Here is a 17,420-nt window from a genome sequence, read left to right on the forward strand (position 1 = left end):
TAATGGTGATGGTTATGAGAATGATGAGGAAGCTGATGTGGTGGTGAGGTAGCAATAAAACTGATGGTGACAATGACCCAAACATCTTCTGAGATGCCCTGTGTCCTGCAGTCCTCTAACCCTGACCTTCCTGGGCCCTGAAGCCCCCCTGCAGGCACTCTACTTGGAGGTGGTTCCTGTCGTCGGCATCAACCAGGAGGTGAACCTCACCGCTGTGCTGCTGCCCCTGAACCCCAATCTCACTGTCTTCTACTGGTGGATTGGCCACAGCCTGCAGGTGAGCTGCCCTGGCCCCTCTTGTCCCCGTACCTGCAGGCTCCCTTCTGGGGTGCTGAGCAGGGCAGGACGCTGCCCAGGTATCCAGCAGCAGGGGACAGTGTGCAACTCACTCCCCAGACCTAGTGCCCTTCCTGGGCCAACGTGAGGGACCCATCTGACCTGGCTTTGCTCAACGCCATCCCTGGGCATCTGCTCAGGGCCCGTCTACTCCATGCACATGAGGTGGTCAGACCAGCCCCTGGCTCTTCTTAGGAAAGAGACGAAGTGGCTGACCCAAGTCAGGGTGTGCCTAGCGTCACAGGAAGGGACAGGTGAGGCATGTGAGGGCTCCAGAAGGGGCCACCACTTCAGGGGTGAGTGGCCAGGTCACGCTTGGTGGAGAAGGAGCTCACCTGGGGTGACACAGGTCTCAGAGACCTCACTGGAGGCCCCGCTGCACACCGTGAGCAGTGGGGAGCCATGCATGGAGAGTTCTTGAGCAGAAACAGACCAATTCACAGAAGGGCAGCTTGTCCATCCTCAGGCTGAGGCCTCAAGAGCTGGGGGGCGCCTGTCCCTCACCTAGCAAGCACCAGCTGAGGGTCCATTCGCAGAGGGTTGGCGGGACGGAGGGGCTGTGGGCTCAGGGGCCCAGGAAGAAGCAGGAGCTCTGGGTTTGAGTGCCGACTTGGCCACTTCTGGCTGAGTGCCCCGTGCCCCCTGTGCCCCCCGCACCCCAGAGCCCCTGTGTCTAAGCCTTCCTGTCTTCAGGTGCCACTGCCTCCCACCCTCATGCCGCCCTGCCACAGGGGTCCTGAGCTGGGAGCTGGGTCTGAGATGACGTGCAACAGCTGGGCGTGGGGTGGGCAGAGGCCCTGGACGCTGTGCAGGCCGGCGGTGCCCCACAGGCCTCCTGAAAGGCCCACAGAGGAGGGACGGGAAGGGCTGCTGGACCTGCATCCCTGCGAGGCCCCAGAGCAAGCTCCTGCTCAGCCTGTGACCTGTGGAGCCTCGCAGTGTCCCAGGCTCTGCCTCCGCAGGGCGCCTTGATGATGAGGGTGCACCTGTTGTGAGGACGGCAGGAGGCCACAGTGCCCTGTCACCGGCAGCCACGCAGGACCAGCCTCCCCACTCCTGCCAGCCGGGACCTGACACGCTCTTGTGCCCCGCAGCCCCTGCTCTCCCTGGACAACTCTGTGACCACGCGGTTTGCAGACGCGGGTGACGTGCGGGTGACGGTGCAGGCTGCCTGCGGGAACTCGGTGCTGCAGGACTCGAGGGTGGTGCGCGTGCTGGGTGAGTCCCCGGGGGCCCGTGTGGACCTGCATCCTGCCTCTCGGGGAGCAGGTCACCGGGGTGCACAAGCCAGAAGCTCCACGCCCCCCAGGGTCCCCATCTGTAAAAGCCGACTTGGGCCCTCACCCCACGTGAGCAAGGACGTGGCTGAGTGACTTAACACAGTCACCTGCGGCAAGACCAGGTTTGGGCACCAGCTCTGCCTTCCTCCAGGGGCCTGTCCCTGTTGCGACCTCTGTTATCACGTGGACCTCGGTGAGGTGGCCCTGCCCGGACACCCTGCCACAGCCGGCTCACAGGGGCTCAATTCCAGAGCCAGGCCCTGTCCTGCTCCAGATCATGGGGACAGCGGCTGGGGTCTGAGCCAGGGCTGGCCTGGCTGCCTCCCCAGAGGGGTCAGAGCCACTGTCCAGGACTGACCGGCGCTCCTGTCTTCTCCTCCTTCCAGACCAATTCCAGGTGGTGCCTCTGCAGTTCTCCAAGGACCTGGACGCCTACAACCCCAGCACGCCCGAGTGGAGGGAGGACGTGGGCCTGGTGGTCACCCGGCTGCTCTCCAAGGTGCCCACTGGGGCCCAGAGCCTCCCACCCAGGGCCTCTGCCTCCAGAGAAGCTGCAGCCGCGGTCCAGGGCAGGAAGGGCTGTGGGGCCGCGGCACAGGCCGGCTGGGTGGGGAGCGGGACAAGAGGGTCACCTCAAAGGGCAGGGACGGGAGCCATCACCTGTGGAAAGTCGGCTGTGAGCTTGCGTCCAGTCACTGTCCTCCAGAGGGTCAGAGTCTCTTTAAAACCGAGATGGGTGCTGGGGACAGGGCAGAGCAGGTGGCCCACCAGGGCAGCAGAAGGTGGCCCCAGGGAGACAAAGCCCAGCCTAGAGCCACCCTGGCTGTCACAGGCTGACCCTGCTGACCTCGCTTGTCCTGTGAACAAGGCTGGCACCGTGGTTCCAGGAGGGGTGGCAGGGACAGGAGCTCAGCAGCCGGCTGGGCCTGCAGTGGCCCCGAGGCAGGACCCCAGGAGCAGGCCGAGGGCGGAGGGCGGTGCTGTGTCGCTGTGGGTGGGGCAGGGAGAGCGGGCGGAAGAGGCGCAGGGCCAGGCCGCGGCTGGTGCGCCATGTTAGCACCAGGTGAAGGACTGGCCAGCACCTGCAGCTCACTAGCGGGGGCTGCCCTCAGCTGTGGTATGAGGAGTGGGCTGCAGGGAGCAGGCCTGGAGGGGCTGAGGGGCAGGAGGCGGCACAGCGCAACCTGGGGCTCGAGGGCCAACCACATTCCCTGCATGGACAGGAATGGCTTACCTGACAAGTGACCAGGACTTAGTCCAGGAAGGGGCAGCGGGTGTGCTTGGGGTCTGACTTGTGTCAGGGATGAGGACAAGAAGAGGGTTAAAGTGGCCTGTCTGTCCCTGCAGGAAACCAGTGTCCCCGAGGAGCTCCTGGTGACCGTGGTGAGGCCAGGGCTGCCCACCCTGGCTGACCTGTACGTGCTCCTGCCACCTCCCAGGCCCACGAGGAAGAGGAGCCTCACCAGTGACAAGGTTTGTCCTGCAGTCACTGGCCTCCCTGGTCCTCCCTGCATGGCCAAGGGCTTGGTGGCCACGTGCCTGGTTGGGGTCGTTCCTGGTGGACAAGGACATCGTTAAAGGCTAATTTCTCACAATGATGTGGTCTGCCTTGTGGCTCTCCTCCAGAGGTCACATGGCCGCCTAGGTCACTGAGCCAGGGCAGCAGGGCCGGAGGAGGGCTGCCCGCCCTGCAGGGTGACCTCACTTGACCTCCCATGTCACTGGCTGGAGGTGGCCGCATGGCCTTACTGCAGGGGGCGCTGGGGCACGTGGGAGAGCCCTGAGCTGCGACCCACCTGGGATCAGCACAGCAGCATCCAGCCTCCAGAGCGACGGCCAGACGGCCCACATGGAGGGACTGACCCACGGGCCGGGCTGGGAGGGGACTGGGGGATGAACCCGAGCCCTTTGGTCTGTTAGGGCGGCTGCACAGAAACAGACCACAGCGTCCAGTCTATGCAACGCCAGAATGTGTGGGTCCACAGACACGAGGAGCGGACCAGGGGCTGCGGGTGGCCAGGGGTGGGAGCAAGGGCTCCGGGCAGGGCTTCCTGTGGAGGTCATGAGAAGGTCCGAGCTAGTGGTGACAGTGCACAGCCTTGGGGACACTGTAAGAACCCCACACTTACCAAGAACACTGGCTGGTTCCACGGACTGTACCCAGACGAGCTCACTGGGTGACCTGGACAGCGTGGCCAGCACCGAGGCAGCGGCAGCAGACCCCAGCACCCTGCAAATGCAGCTTCCCGCCAGGCAGAGCAGAGGAGAGGGGCTGGGAGAGGCCACAGGAGGACGCAGGACCACGGGGGACACAGGGCCACAGGAGGGCGCAGGGCCACAGGGGGAGCAGGGCCACAGGGGACACAGGGCCACAGGGGGCGCAGGGCCACAGGAGGGTGCAGGGCCACGGGGGACACAGGGACACAGGGGACACAGGGCCACGGGGGACACAGGGACACAGGAGGGCGCAGGGACACAGGGGATGCAGCGCCTTCCTGTGCCGTCGGTGAAGATGAGGAAAGACCAGGAAAGCTGTCCACTGGGGAGCATCAGAGTCCTAAGTAAAACGCCTCGCGATGGATTTAACCAAGGAGGTGAAAGACCCCTCCCCTGAGCGTGAGAGACTCTGAAGGTGACAGGCAAGTGGCCTGGTCCGCGGCCAGGGCTGGTTTCAGGTCCCTGCCGCCCAGCAGCTGGCTACGGAGCGCATCCTACTAGAATTCCTGGGGCACTTTTCACAGAAACGAAAAGTAACGCTTGAACCTCCTGGAACCACAGAAGACCCCAAATAGCCATCAAGAAAACCACCAAGCTGGACACACCCCAAGCGCCGGCTCCAAAGCACACGGAGCTACAGAGCTGAGGTGGCACCAAGATGGTGTCCAAGCAGAGGGCAGGGGCAGGAGAGGCCCAGAGGAGGCCACGCGCACTCGGCCAACAAAGATGCTGCTGTGGTTTGGATGTGAGCTGTCCACCCAGCGCTCCTGTTAGTGCAGGTGTGCTCAGGTGACAGGATTGTGAGAGCTGTGACCTGGTCAGCCTGTCCCAGTTTAAAGGGACTGACTGGGTGTCACTGTGTGCAGGGGTGTGTGGCTGGGGAGGTCACTGGAATGTGCCTGGGGAGGCGCCTCTTCCCTGAGGCCCCTCCCCTTTCTCCCTCTCCTCCCTCCCCTCCCTCTCCCTTTCCCTCTCTCCCCCCTTTCTCCCCCTCCCTCCCTCCCTCTCTCTCTCCCTCTCTCTCCCTCCCTCCCTCCCTCTCTCTCTCCCTCTCTCTCCCTCTCTGTCTCCCCCCTCTCCCTCCCTCCCTCTCTCTCTCCCTCTCTCTCCCTCTCTGTCTCCCCCCTCTCCCTCCCTCCCTCTCTCTCTCCCTCTCTCTCCCTCTCTGTCTCCCCCCTCTCCCCCTCTCTCTCTCCCTCCCTCTCCCTCCCTCCCTCTGCCCCTCTCTCTCTCCCCCCTCTCCCTCTCTCTCCCTCTCTCCCTCCCTCCCTCTCTCTCTCCCTCCCTCCCTCTGCCCCTCTCTCTCTCCCCCCTCTCCCTCTCTCTCCCTCTCTCCCTCCCTCCCTCTCTCTCTCCCTCCCTCCCTCTGCCCCTCTCTCTCTCCCCCCTCTCCCTCTCTCTCCCTCTCTCCCTCCCTCCCTCTCTCTCTCCCTCCCCCCTCTCTCCCTCTCTCCCTCTCTCTCCCTCCCTCCCTCTCTCTCTCCCTCCCCCCTCTCTCCCTCTCTCCCTCTCCCTCCCTCCCTCCCTCTCTCTCTCCCTTCCTCCCTCTCTCTCTCCTTTTCTCTCCCCCCCTCTCTCTCCCTCTCTCTCTCTTCTCTCTCTCTCTCTCTCCCTCTCTCTCTCTTCTCTCTCTCTCCCTCTCTCTCTCTCTCTCTCTGCTTCTGGCCCTGCACTGGGCCCTGCACCAGGAGGCGCTGCCCCACTTGGGCCCAGAGTGGCTGCACAGCCGACGGTGGCTGCACCTGGGGACCATGAGCTCACATGCCCTGCCTCCCCTCTAATGGCTCCTGCCCGGCATTTTGGTCACAGCAGCAGAGCTGGCTGACAGGGGCTGAGACTGCTCATGGGGAAGGGCAGTCTCTGCAGTAAATGGTGCTGGGGACACTGCGTCCACCTGCAGGGGGTGAAGTCGGACCTGCTCACAACACATGCAAATGTCAACCCCAAGTGGACGGAAGACTCACGGGAGACCCAGGACAGCGCAGACTCCACGCGGTGCAAGCAACGGTCAGGGTGGGCCTCACACCGCCATGGATCCCAGAGAGGCAGAGGGGGACATGAGGCCGGGAGCCTCTGCAGGGCAGGGAAGGCAGTGGGCAGTGAGAGGCCAGAGGATGGGGTCCTCACCCTCACCGTCCGACAGCGGCTGGGTCCCAGACACGCAGGACCTCGCTCAAGAGCAAGAAAATAGGCCAATGAGAGGGGCCACACCTGGATGGACAGTTTTCAGCAGGACACTCGAGTGGCCAAAGGCACATGGAGAAACACTCGCCACCCCTAGCCACCAGGGACGTGCCAATCCAGGCCATGGTGACGTCCCCCTTACCTGCATCACGCACCCCAGAGGGGAAGGGGGTGTGGGGCGGCATGGAGGACAGCTGTCCCACTGCCCAGGAGCATCCGTCCCCACCCTAGGGTCAGGACCTCTCATTCGCCCTGAGCAGGGAGCTGGCCTTGGGTTCCTCAGGGAACCTCATGTGCATGTCCAGGCTGCACTGACCTGGCCCTCAGGATGTCCTCCAGGGGTGGGCCTGAGGGACACCAGCCTCGGTGCCTGGGGCCTGGTGGGAGGATCCCCCAGGCCGTTTGCACCACCTGCGCAGGGAGAGCCCTGAGGAGCTGTGAGGGCCAGCAGGTGACCGAATGGCAGAGAGCAGGGTAGAGCCACAGGCCACCACCTGTGGGAGTGGGCGGGGGTGTCCCAGGCCCCTGAGGGGCTTCAGGAAGAGTCACCCACTGGGACTTGGTGCTCAGGGGGGGACAAAGCCCTTTCTTCCCCAAAGCCGGGAGCTGGGACACTGGGGGTCCCAGGCTGTGCTCCGTCACGGCTCCAAGGGCTTGGGGAGGACCTTCCTGAGCCCAGAGCCACCGGGACCCGGGAACGTGGAATGGTGGACCCTGGGCAGCGCTGATGGGCGGTCAGGGTATAGCGAGGAGTGAGAGGAGCTGAGGAGCCCTACTGTGCGCCAGCACCCTGTGTGCGCCATCCCAGATGGACAGGCTGGCTGCTGCCTGGCCGAGACCCTCTCCAGCCCCCGACACCCCACCTCACCCCACATCCCAGAAACACCTCGCGGGGTCCCATCGGGTGGGCCCACTCCCCTGCCTGAGTCCCGGGTCCCATCCGCCTTGTCCTCTTCTCCGCCTCCCCCCTCTGGGGAGCCTTCCCTGACCGCCACCGCGGGAGGCCGGGGCTCCCGCAGCACCCAGCCCCTGGAACACCCTCGGTGGCCCTGCGTCCTGTGCGTCCCTGCAGAGGCAGGGACGAGTGTGCCACACGTGTGTCCCGTCAGTGGTGACCCTGGAAGTCAGCTGCGGGATGCCACTCCCATGTCACAGAGGAGGACGCTGGGGCTCGGGAGGTGGGGCCCTCCCCGGCCACGGCTGCAGGAAGTCGGCCTGGACCCACGGGCTGACTGCCCTGCCTGCCCCAGGCCCCGGAGGACCCTCCTGCCCCTCTGCTTTCAGAGGCTCTCGGCCATCCAGCAGGCGCTGGGCGCACACCACATCAGCTTCCTCCTGCGGGGAGGCCTCCGCATCCTGGTGGGCCTGAGGGACGCCAGCTCAGGTGAGAGCCCAGCGCGGCCCCCAGTGGGCATCACTCTGGGACCCGGGCAGGGCCCTCCTCTGCCCACACACTCCCACCGGCTGGCGTCCAGCTCTGAGGAGCCCGTCTGTCCCAACCAGTGCAGCCGGGGCCCTTGCCTGGGTCCACACCCCTGCCCAGGGTCTCGAGGACCTCGGCTCCATCCCTCACACGGGTCACCCCCGTGTGCCCCTCCGTGGAGCAGGAATCTGTGCAGTAGCTGAGTTTCCCCTCGGTGGACACCACACCGTTAGGAAGCCCACCCTCGCCCACACCAGCCTGGAGACAGTGGTGTCCCCTGAGGAGGGCCCAGCTAACAGCGGGTCCAGGCCACGGTGTACAGCAGGAGTCGGGCTGGGAAGGGAGTGACTGGTCCTTCCAAGGCCACAGAGTGTGTGTTCCTTGGTCCCTTGGGACCCGCCGCCCCTTAGCCACACTGGGAGAATCAGCCAGGCACAGTGAAATGCCCTCCTCCTGGGTCCGGCCCTGCCAGGGCTGGCCCTCAGCTGTCCCCTCCTGGTGCCTTGCTTACAGATTCTCAGAGCCTGGGCGGCGGTGGCGGCTACTGGGCTGTGGTGGTCCTCTCGGTCACAGGGCTGTTCGCAGTGGGAGCCTTCATCCTCTACAAGTTTAAAAGGCAAGCCGCCAGGAGCCCTCGGCCGCTGGGCCCTGTCCTTGCTGCCCAGAAGACCTGGGGAGACCCCTGGAGCGGTGGCCCCCAGAGGGCCATGGCGGGAGGTGGTGTGAGCCTGCCCTGACACCTGCCCAGCGCCCCTCCTGGATCTGTCACCCGTGGGCCCTGGGGAGAGGGCCACCACTCACCCCAAGAGCCTCTCCCATGCAGGCCCTCCTCCCACAGGGCCACGGGCGCCCTCCACCTCCACCCACCCGAGGGAGGGCACGTGCCCCGGGCGGGGTCTGCAGGAGGAGGGCCGACTCCCTGCCCAGGGGTCCTCCTCCGGGCTGCCCCTCTGGCCCTGTGCTCCACAGGGAGGGGGCTCCAGAGCAGCCGGCTCCGGGACACCCGGGAGGCTGAGGCAGGGCTGCGGGCCCCTGGGGCGCTTTGAAGGGCCCCTTGGTGGGTGCTAAGGTCTCTGCTTCTGAGCAGCCGAGGACCCGTTCACTGCAGGTGGCTCCATAGGGGGTAGGGGACCGTGGGTCAGTGCCACAGACCGGGGCCACCACCCTGCCCTGCCACTGCCCTCCGGGGCTCAGGCCAGTGCCTCCCGTCTGGGCCTTGGTTTCCTCACTGTAAAGGGGACTCGGGAGCAGGAGGAAGAAAAGGAGGAAGAAAAGGAGGAAGAAAAGGAGGAAGGAAGGGTGGGGCCCAGGCCCTGCGCCACCATCTTGTGTCATTCGGCCGTGTCTCCCTGAGACCTCTGACCGGCCCTGCAGGACAGGGAGCCGGGCTTCCGGGTGCTGAGCGGAGCCCTCGGGGCTGTCTGCACCTGCTCCCGAGGGGCCGGGTCCTGGCAGCTGAGGCTGGGCCCAGCTGAGCAGCCACCTCTGCCCAGCAGGAAACGCCCGGGCAGGACCGTGTACGCCCAGATGCACAACGAGAAGGAGCAGGAGATGACCAGCCCCGTGAGCCACAGCGAGGACGTGCAGGGCGCCACCCAGGGTGAGCCCCCTCCCCAGGACCCCGCTCCCAGTTGGCGCCTGCCCTGAGGCCCACCCCTCCTTAGGTGCCTTCCCGGCCTCTTGGCCCAAAGCACACAGGACGTGGGGCCAGGCAGACCCTGCCAGTGGGTCACCCTGGGCCATCATCTCCCTGGCACGTGGACGGTGGGGCCTCCCAGCGCTGCCCCAGGATGACATGAGAAGCTGCTGGAAGCTGAGGGCGCCAGGCCTGGTAGCAGAGGCAGGGAGGACAAGAGGCCGGCCTCCACGATAAGCCTCAAAACATGGGGCGCCTGGACGCAGGGCCCGGGCCTGGACGCAGGGCTGTGCCACGGCTCCCCGTGGTCTCTACACCGCCAGACCCTACCCTAAGGCGAGGCCGCAGCGCCTCGGGCCCCACTCTGGTGCTGCGGTCAGCAAAGGCAGACCCTGGGGCCTCAGGGGGAGGCAGGGAGCAGTCTGGAGGTCAGGTGAGGCCCCAGAACTCTCCCTACTCAGGGGTGGGGATGCGGGTGCCCCCGCTAGGGGAGCGGCAGGGCTGCACTGTGGGGACCATGGCACCCTTTGGCAAGGCAAGCTCCTGGCAGCTCTGCCTCTCCACGGGTGGGGCAGCCGAGGCCCCAGGGCCTCCGAGTCTTCCTGGAGGTTTGGAGCCTGAGCAGGCAGAGCTGAGGCAGGCGCCCCGCGGCCAGGACCAGGCTGCTCTGGGCCCCTTCAGGAGCCAGGCTGGCTCTGAGTGAGCCTGGGGGACAGAGATGAACTGCACTGGCCCAGGTCGCCACTCATGGGGGACAGAGCTGGAGTTGGGGTCTAGGTGGACCCCAAGCTCATCATGCCCCACCCTTCCTGTTCCCACCACACAACCCCTCTGTGCCTCCTCCAAGGCGGCTGGCAGCCTGCCACCCCGTGGCTTCAAGGCTCCTGCCAGAGTGTCCAGGAAAGTCCCACTGCAGCCGTGGTCACGGCTACATTCAGGTTTACCCCCCGACCAGGGGACGGGCTGTGAACTGAGTGCCCCCCGCCCTCAGAACCATGCCAGTGAGAAACCACGGCCTCAGTTTTAACTTAGAGGGAGGCTCGGGAAGGTGACGCTGCTGGCCCAGGGGCACACGACCCACAGGGGCTGCCCCCGGGTCCCCCCCAGGCCCAGGCTCTCCCTCTAGCTCCTCGAGGGGTGAGTCTGCCCCCCCCATCTGGGATCCCCATCATCTCCCAAGTCCTTCGGCCCAGGGCTGCTCATCAGGGCGAGATGCCTGGGTCCCCTCTGGGTGCCCACTTGGTGCCAGGTCCCATCAGGACATAGCTGAGCCCTGGGCAGATGCCGGTGTCCTGTTCCTCAGATGGAAAGCTGAGACCAACCTTCCCAGGTCACTGCCCAACTAGAGGTGATGGGAGACAGCGTCCGGCTCTGGACAGTGCCTTCCGCAGGCCCCAGGACTCTCCACAGGCCTGTCCTCTGCCCCGGGCAGAGGTGGTCTTGGGCTCCTGCTGGCCCCACCTGTCCCCATGACTGGTTCCACACACCCTCACGGCTGGGAGGCCAGCGCTCCGCCAACCTGCCAGCTGGTCCTGCTCTCGTGCAGGGTCTCGGCCCCTTGTGACGGGGTCTCAGGAAGGTGGACCTGAGTCCTGAGCCTGGCTCCTTCCTCTGACAGCTGCCTGCTTTCAAGCCCCTAGAAAATAACCAAACATGATAATCATTTGAACCAGACCCTTGGCGTGCACCAGGCGTCCCCAACCAGGGTCCTTCCCAGAGGGTGCCAGGGGCACCATGATTTTACAAATAGCAAAACCAGGCCCAGGGGGTGGAGACCCTTGCTGCGGTCTCTCATGGACAGTCAGGCACATGGGCCCAGGCGGGCAGTGCAGGGAGTCTCATGAGTTGGGGCGGGCAGATACACTGCCAGCAGTAGCTCTGGGTCCCCGTCCGTTGGTGTCCTAGCACGGCCCCCAGGACCACCTGACGACCAGCCTCTGACCCCACTCTCTGCTCTCGCCCCGTCCCCCCACCCCCCGCCTCGCCACTCTGTGCGCTGCAGCTCCCACTGCCAGGAGGGGGCGGAGCCTCAGCCCCTCCTGCACCCCCTTGCTGCTGATGCCAGGGGTGGCCCCCGTGCAGGTCAGTGGGCACAGCCTCACCTCACAACCCTGGGGTGCCCACTGCTTGTAACAGTGCCAGGCACACCCCCTCCTCACTCCCCCAGCAGCGTGGCGAGCCAACACCTGAGACTGGCACTGGCTGAAGGCACCTGGGGTCCCCACTGCATGCCAGCTCACGTGCTGCCCAGGACCCCACTGGCACCCCCGCGGCCTACTTCTCCCTTTCCCCAGCCCATGGCCTGCGCTCACGGTGGCCTCTCCTGTGTTCCCCAGGCAACCACTCGGGCGTGGTCCTGAGCATCAACTCCAGGGAGATGCACAGCTACCTGGTGAGCTGATGTGGCGGGGTCTGGCCGGGACACTCTCCTCCGCTGGTCATTCCCTGGAGGGCACAGCCACGAGTGCAGCTGGAACCATGTCCCCTCAGAGACCTGCGGGAGGCCACCTCCTCCACCATCCCCACATGGGACAGACACTGCTCCCTCTGCCCAATCCCAGCCCACCAGGCCCATGGGGTGCCAGCCCAGCTGATTCCTGGCCCTTCTGGACACAGGCCCACAGAGCCACCGATGTCCCCACCCCTGACTCTGGGGTGTCTCTGGCCCTGGCCCCTGCACATGACCAGGCCGCTCCAACCTGTCGCCCCAGCCAAGGCCTGGCTTCTCCTGGCTGCCGCTGGCCTGTCCAGAGCCAGTCCGGGAGCGAGCCCACCGGGTGGGCCCTGCTCCGAGACCCAAGACCCACGCAGACGCTGCACTGCAGCTCCTGTCCCTGCAGAAGCCCCGGAGTCCTGGACCCTGTGGCCAGGGCTCCCAGCACCACCTCCAGGCCTTCCTGCCATCGTCCTCTTTTTAAGCTGCAGATGACGTAGCTTCCCTCTCGGTGACGCCTGCTCCGGGGCTTTGGTTGAACTTCTGCTCTCGTGGCCAGTGGTGGGCATCTGGTTGCCGTCAGAGCTTCGTTCTTGGAACCCCTTTTCTAGAACCCAGGGCTCCTCTGGGCCCAGAGGGGCCAGTTTTCCCTAGCGGCCTGGGGTGGGGACACAGGGACCCCAGCCTACAGCTCCTCACCGGCTGCCCGGCCTCACGCAGCTCTGCCCCGCAGCTCCAGGGACTTGGGAGGGGCGGGCCCCCCACAGCCAGAACAGCCTTCTGTGCCCCTTACAACTTGGGGGGCTCCTGCAGAGCCAACCAGGAGGCGTAGGGCAGATCTGAGGGGCCACTGGAAGTGTGGCCCCCCCCAGGTGAAGGTGGGCGATGGGCCCGAAATGGGTGGCTTTCCCAGGGTCAGGACAAGATGGAGCGGGGTGGCCCCGGAGCCAGCCCTCGGCAGCACACAGGACGCAGCCGCCTGGAGTCGGGGCTCTGGCACAAGCCTCCAGAAGACAGCGGGCACTTCACCTTTTGCCTTGAATTGGGAAGTCACTGTCCTCCTCCTCCCCTCCCCTCCCTGCCCAGGCCAGGCTCTCTGGTGGCCACACCAGGGCCTGTAGCAAGGCAGCAGTGTCCTCTGCACCCTGCCGGAGCCTGGGGTGTCCGCCTGTCTTCCCTAGGAGTGGCCCGTGACCAGGGAGGCCCAGGGAGAGGTCTTCAGCCTCCGGGCACCTGGTCTTTGCTGGGTGGATGCCCTGGCATCTGGGTGCTCCTGTCACAGATGGGACTCGGGGATCACAGTCACCAAGACAGCCATGCAGGGACGGGCCTGGGTGTGGAGGTGTCCCAGCTGTGCCCAGCCTGCCCCCACCCTGCCTGCCCACTGACCTGAGACCTTAGCCAGTGCCCACCCCCAGCCTGCAGTCTGCACTCCTATGTGGAGACCTGTGAGCTGCGGCCCCCACCCAGCACATCTGTGTCCACCGGCCATGCGTGTTGGACACAGCCATGCTCACACTCAGCCCACCCAGGCCCAGATCCCAGGTCAGCTCGGGATCCCTGGAAACACCCTCCCTGGCTCACCAGGGCCTGCGGGTGGCCAGCTGCACACCTCCGACCCTCCTCGACCACTCAGTTTAATTCTCTCAGCTGTTGGGTGGGGATCCCCCTTGGTAATTGTGTTTTTCCTATTTTATATTATTATTGGTATTAAGATCTTCTTGGGTGTGTGGACCCAAGAACCTGGGAGGATGGTGGCATCCCATGTCCCCGTGTGTTCCCATCTCCGCAACCGGGGGATCAGCACGGGGGTCTGTGCGTTTACCTGGCCGTCTACTGAGCTCCGCGCCTGGCGTGCAGGTGCACAGGGGGGCACCTGGAGTTGGCATGACAGCGCTGGTGTCTGGTGCTGTCTGAGCAGGCCCCATACCCACACAGTGTGTGCACATAACAGGGGATGCCTTCTTTCTTATTTTTCCTTTAAAAAGACCAACGAATAATTTGTGATGCTTTTAACAAAGATTAAACAGATCTGATCAGCTTCTGCCTTACTCTGAGGATGTTTTTCGATGTTGAAGTTTGCACATACACAGGCCTACAGTCGTGGCCCCAGGGACGATGTGTCCGAGGACCTGTGAGGGGAGCAGGGGGCAGTCCTGAGGTGGGAGTTTGCAGGTGGCATTGGCCTTTGACGTGATGCCACCCGTGTTTCCACCCGGGGGCACCCCTGCCCCCACTGCTGGGAGGCCAGAGCCTCCGCCAACCTGCCAGCTGGACAGAGGCTGCGGAGGCTGCCATGAGGTCCTGGCTGGACTGGCACACCTACAGGACCTTGCCAGGGCCTCTGGCTGCTGGGACACTGAGGCTCTCCCACCTGCGGGGCACTCTGGTGGTTGGCTGCTGTCCCTGGTGGCTGAGGACTGTGGTTCTCTGAGGGTTTAAGGGCAGCCTCCCCTGTACACTCGTGCCTCCTCCTCACTCTCCTCCTGCGTGGTTGGAGATGGAGGGTGAGGGAGCAGAGGGGCAGGAACGACGGGAGAGGGACGGGAGAGGGACGGGGACAGAGGGACAGACACCTGAAAGCCCCATTGACGTTTGCTAAGTGCACTTTGCAGTGAAGCGGGCGGAGGCCACACTGGGGGCCGCCTAGGCAGGACCAGGAAGCGTCGGCCCAGAGGAGGCGTCCTCTCCAGGACGGTGCCCTCACACGGCCGGCCTGGGGAGGGTCCAGTACTCGCCACAGACCGAGGTCCCCCTGCAGCTAGGAACAGTGACGTCTGAGAGGTGTGGCCACGCCTCAGAGCATGGGAGAGGGAGATCCCTCCAGGCGCTCTCCCACTGCGACCCAGGATGGCCCCGGTGGGCATGGAGCAGTAGAGGGAGAGGGCGGAGGGAAGCCACCTGCACACACGCTCCCAGACGCGCACCCCCCTCTGCACCACCACATGTCCTGATGAGGCAACATCGGGTTTTCAACATCAAAGTCCTCAAATGTCCCCTTGGACTCCAGGGTCCTTTCAACTCATGCTGGGCGCCAGGCAGAAAGGGCGGCGCTCAGGAGAGACCAGACGGCAGCCCCTACAGCGGGCAGTGGCCCAACAGGGCAGCAGGGGACCAGGGGAGGAAGGGAGGGCATCCACATGCTCTGAGGGTCCCCTGCAGGGGTCCACTCCTGGCCTCAGAGCCCTGGGTCCTGCAGCAGCCCCTCTAGAAGCTGTCAGAGAGCCAGCTCCACAGGCCAGGGACTTGTCCCCCCCTGGGGACCTGCCCGGACAGTGCTCCTGAGGACACCCCTGCCGGCACCCATTTCAGAGTGGATATGGGAAGGTCAGGCCAGAGCCCCTTCCAAGTTTGAGGAAGAGAAGAGTGTCCACAGGTCCCCCCTGGGCATGGGCCGTCCCCTACCCATCAGTGTACCGAGCACCTGCCTCAGACAAGGCCACTGTCGTGTGACAGTCAAGCATGAGCATAGAGCAGATAAGGTCACTGTCCAAACCTAGACGGGCTAGACCCCGCCCTGGCCAGGAGCAGGGAGGCTGCTATCCGTCCTCCCCACATCGGGCACCCTGGAGCCGCCCCTCCTCCCAGAGGACCTTGGCACTGCCTGTTCCCCGAGGGCGTCCTGATCCACTGCCTCCTGAGCCACCCAGCCACCCCTGAGCCAGCCCTTTCTGCCACCCTTACCTGAGGCGCCCAGGTGTGTCAGGCGCACCAATGACAACCCCTGCTTGGCCACAGGTGTGCTGCTGGCGGTCCTGGGGAGGCCCGGCAACCAGACCTCAGCAGGAGCAGAGCCCAGGACCCGGCTCCTTCCCTGAGGGCTGGAGCCACTCCCAGCGCTGCCTGGTGAGTCAGGCAGTCACCCCTGCTCCGGAGTCACCAGCCTCCAGCTGCAGGGTGCCGGGCAAGCACTGCTGTCCAGTGGGACTGGTGGCCGTGCTCGCTGTTGGGGCAGTCCCCGGCCTGCAGGGCCTGCCACGTCCCAACCCGGGAAGCCTCCTTTCGCATCCTGCAGCGGGGGCCTGGTGCTCTCTGTACCGGGTGGGCTCAGCCTTGCCAACCCCAGGCCCTGAGCAGCGCCGGCCCAGGCGTCTGACAGCGTGCATCCCCAGCCCACTGGCCCTCCAGTGACATTGCAGTTAGACGGTCACAGACAGCGCCCGCTGGCAGAGAGCACCCTCCTGTCCCTGGTGCTCCTGGCTCAGGCTGGCCCAGCAGAGCGGGTGTCTGCGGTTGTCATCATCAATGCCCAGATGTTCAGCTCTGTGCATGACCCAAGCAGCATCTGGCTCAGGGGGTGACAGAGGGAGTGTCTCCTGCCAAGTCCAGCTCTGGGCCCTCTCCAGGCCCTCTCCAGGCCCCCCATAAACCAGCAGCTCTGAAGTCAGCCTGCCAATCCTGGTTCCACAGATGAGGGAGGTGGGACTAAGTCACGATTCAAGTGACATCCCAGACCTCAGGCCCTCCTGGTGACCGCAGCACCTGTGCCGGTGGCAAGGGCCAGGCAGGAGGCTTGGTGGGCCAGGGAGCAGAGGGAAGGAGGCGAGCCACCAAGGCCGGCTGGGAGGACCGTGGTGTAGCCGACCTTCATACCATCTGACTCCCATCAAGAGGGGAAGCTGTGAGCAGGAGGAAGCCCTGGAGGGAGCCTTGGACCCGGCCAGGACGAGGACGCGCTTTGAAGATGGGCCGGCAGACTCATGGCTGGCAGGACAGAGGCCATTAGGGCCTGATCCCTGAGGCAGGGGCAGCAGGGCAGGAGCAGCAGGGCAGGGGCAGGGCAGGGGTAGGGGCAGCAGGGCAGGGGCAGGGCAGGAGCAGGGGCAGGGCAGGGGCAGCAGGGCAGGGGCAGGAGCAGGGGCAGGAGCAAGGGCAGAGGCAGGGCAGGAGCAGCAGGGTAGGGGCAGGGCAGGGGCAGCAGGGCAGGGGCAGGGCAGGGGCAGCAGGGTAGGGGCAGCAGGGCAGGGGCAGGGCAGGGGCAGGGGCAGGAGCAGGGGCAGGGGCAGGGGCAGCAGGGCAGGGGCAGGAGCAGGGGCAGGGGCAGGGGCAGGGGCAGCAGGGCAGGGGCAGGAGCAGGGGCAGGAGCAGGGGCAGCAGGGCAGGGGCAGGGCAGGGCAGGAGCAGGGCAGGGGCAGGGGCAGCAGGGCAGGGGCAGGGCAGGGCAGGAGCAGGGCAGGGGCAGGGGCAGCAGGGCAGGGGCAGGGCAGGAGCAGGGGCAGGGCAGGGGCAGGGGCAGCAGGGCAGGGGCAGGGCAGGAGCAGGGGCAGGGCAGGGGCAGGGGCAGCAGGGCAGGGGCAGGGCAGGGGCAGCAGGGTAGGGGCAGCAGGGTAGGGGCAGGACAGGGCAGGGGCAGGGCAGGGGCAGGAGCAGGGACAGGCGCAGGAGCAGGGGCAAGGCAGGGGCCAGGGCAGGAGCAGGAGCAGCAGGGCAGGGGCAGGGCAGGGCAGGGGCAGGGCAGGGGCAGGGGCAGCAGGGCAGAGGCAGGGCAGGAGCAGCAGGGGCAGGGCAGGGGCAGGGGCAGCAGGGCAGGGGCAGGGCAGGGGCAGCAGGGTAGGGGCAGCAGGGTAGGGGCAGGACAGGGCAGGGGCAGGGCAGGGGCAGGAGCAGGGACAGGCGCAGGAGCAGGGGCAAGGCAGGGGCCAGGGCAGGAGCAGGAGCAGCAGGGCAGGGGCAGGGCAGGGCAGGAGCAGGGCAGGGGCAGGAGCAGGGACAGGCGCAGGAGCAGGGGCAAGGCAGGAGCAGGGCAGGAGCAGGAGCAGCAGGGCAGGGGCAGGGCAGGGCAGGAGCAGGGCAGGGGCAGGGGCAGCAGGGCAGGAGCAGGGCAGGGGCAGGGGCAGCAGGGCAGGGGCAGGAGCAGGGGCAGGGCTGGGACAGCAGGGCAGGGGCAGGGCAGGTACAGCAGGGTAGGGC

The 17,420-nt window shown here is 65.9% G+C and overlaps 1 protein-coding gene across 2 annotated transcripts in view; it reads left to right on the plus strand.

Moving 5' to 3' along the window:
- Sorcs2 (sortilin related VPS10 domain containing receptor 2) overlaps positions 1 to 13,479 on the plus strand; it is a 337,661-nt gene extending 324,182 nt beyond the window's left edge. Inside the window, exons 20-27 of one of the 2 annotated variants that reach the window (XM_026395278.2) lie at positions 144 to 277; positions 1,431 to 1,554; positions 2,003 to 2,115; positions 2,964 to 3,089; positions 7,302 to 7,424; positions 7,962 to 8,056; positions 8,937 to 9,040; positions 11,413 to 13,479. In XM_026395278.2, coding sequence (XP_026251063.1) covers positions 144 to 277; positions 1,431 to 1,554; positions 2,003 to 2,115; positions 2,964 to 3,089; positions 7,302 to 7,424; positions 7,962 to 8,056; positions 8,937 to 9,040; positions 11,413 to 11,477 — 884 coding nt within the window. In that variant the 3' untranslated portion in view covers positions 11,478 to 13,479. Of the gene's footprint in view, positions 1 to 143; positions 278 to 1,430; positions 1,555 to 2,002; positions 2,116 to 2,963; positions 3,090 to 7,301; positions 7,425 to 7,953; positions 8,057 to 8,936; positions 9,041 to 11,412 lie in introns of both variants that reach the window. The other variant, XM_026395277.2, reaches the window with a different exon arrangement.
- Positions 13,480 to 17,420: the final 3,941 nt, after the last annotated feature.

Source organism: Urocitellus parryii, chromosome 10 (genome assembly GCF_045843805.1).
Source record: "Urocitellus parryii isolate mUroPar1 chromosome 10, mUroPar1.hap1, whole genome shotgun sequence".
NCBI classification, from domain to species: Eukaryota; Metazoa; Chordata; class Mammalia; order Rodentia; family Sciuridae; genus Urocitellus; species Urocitellus parryii.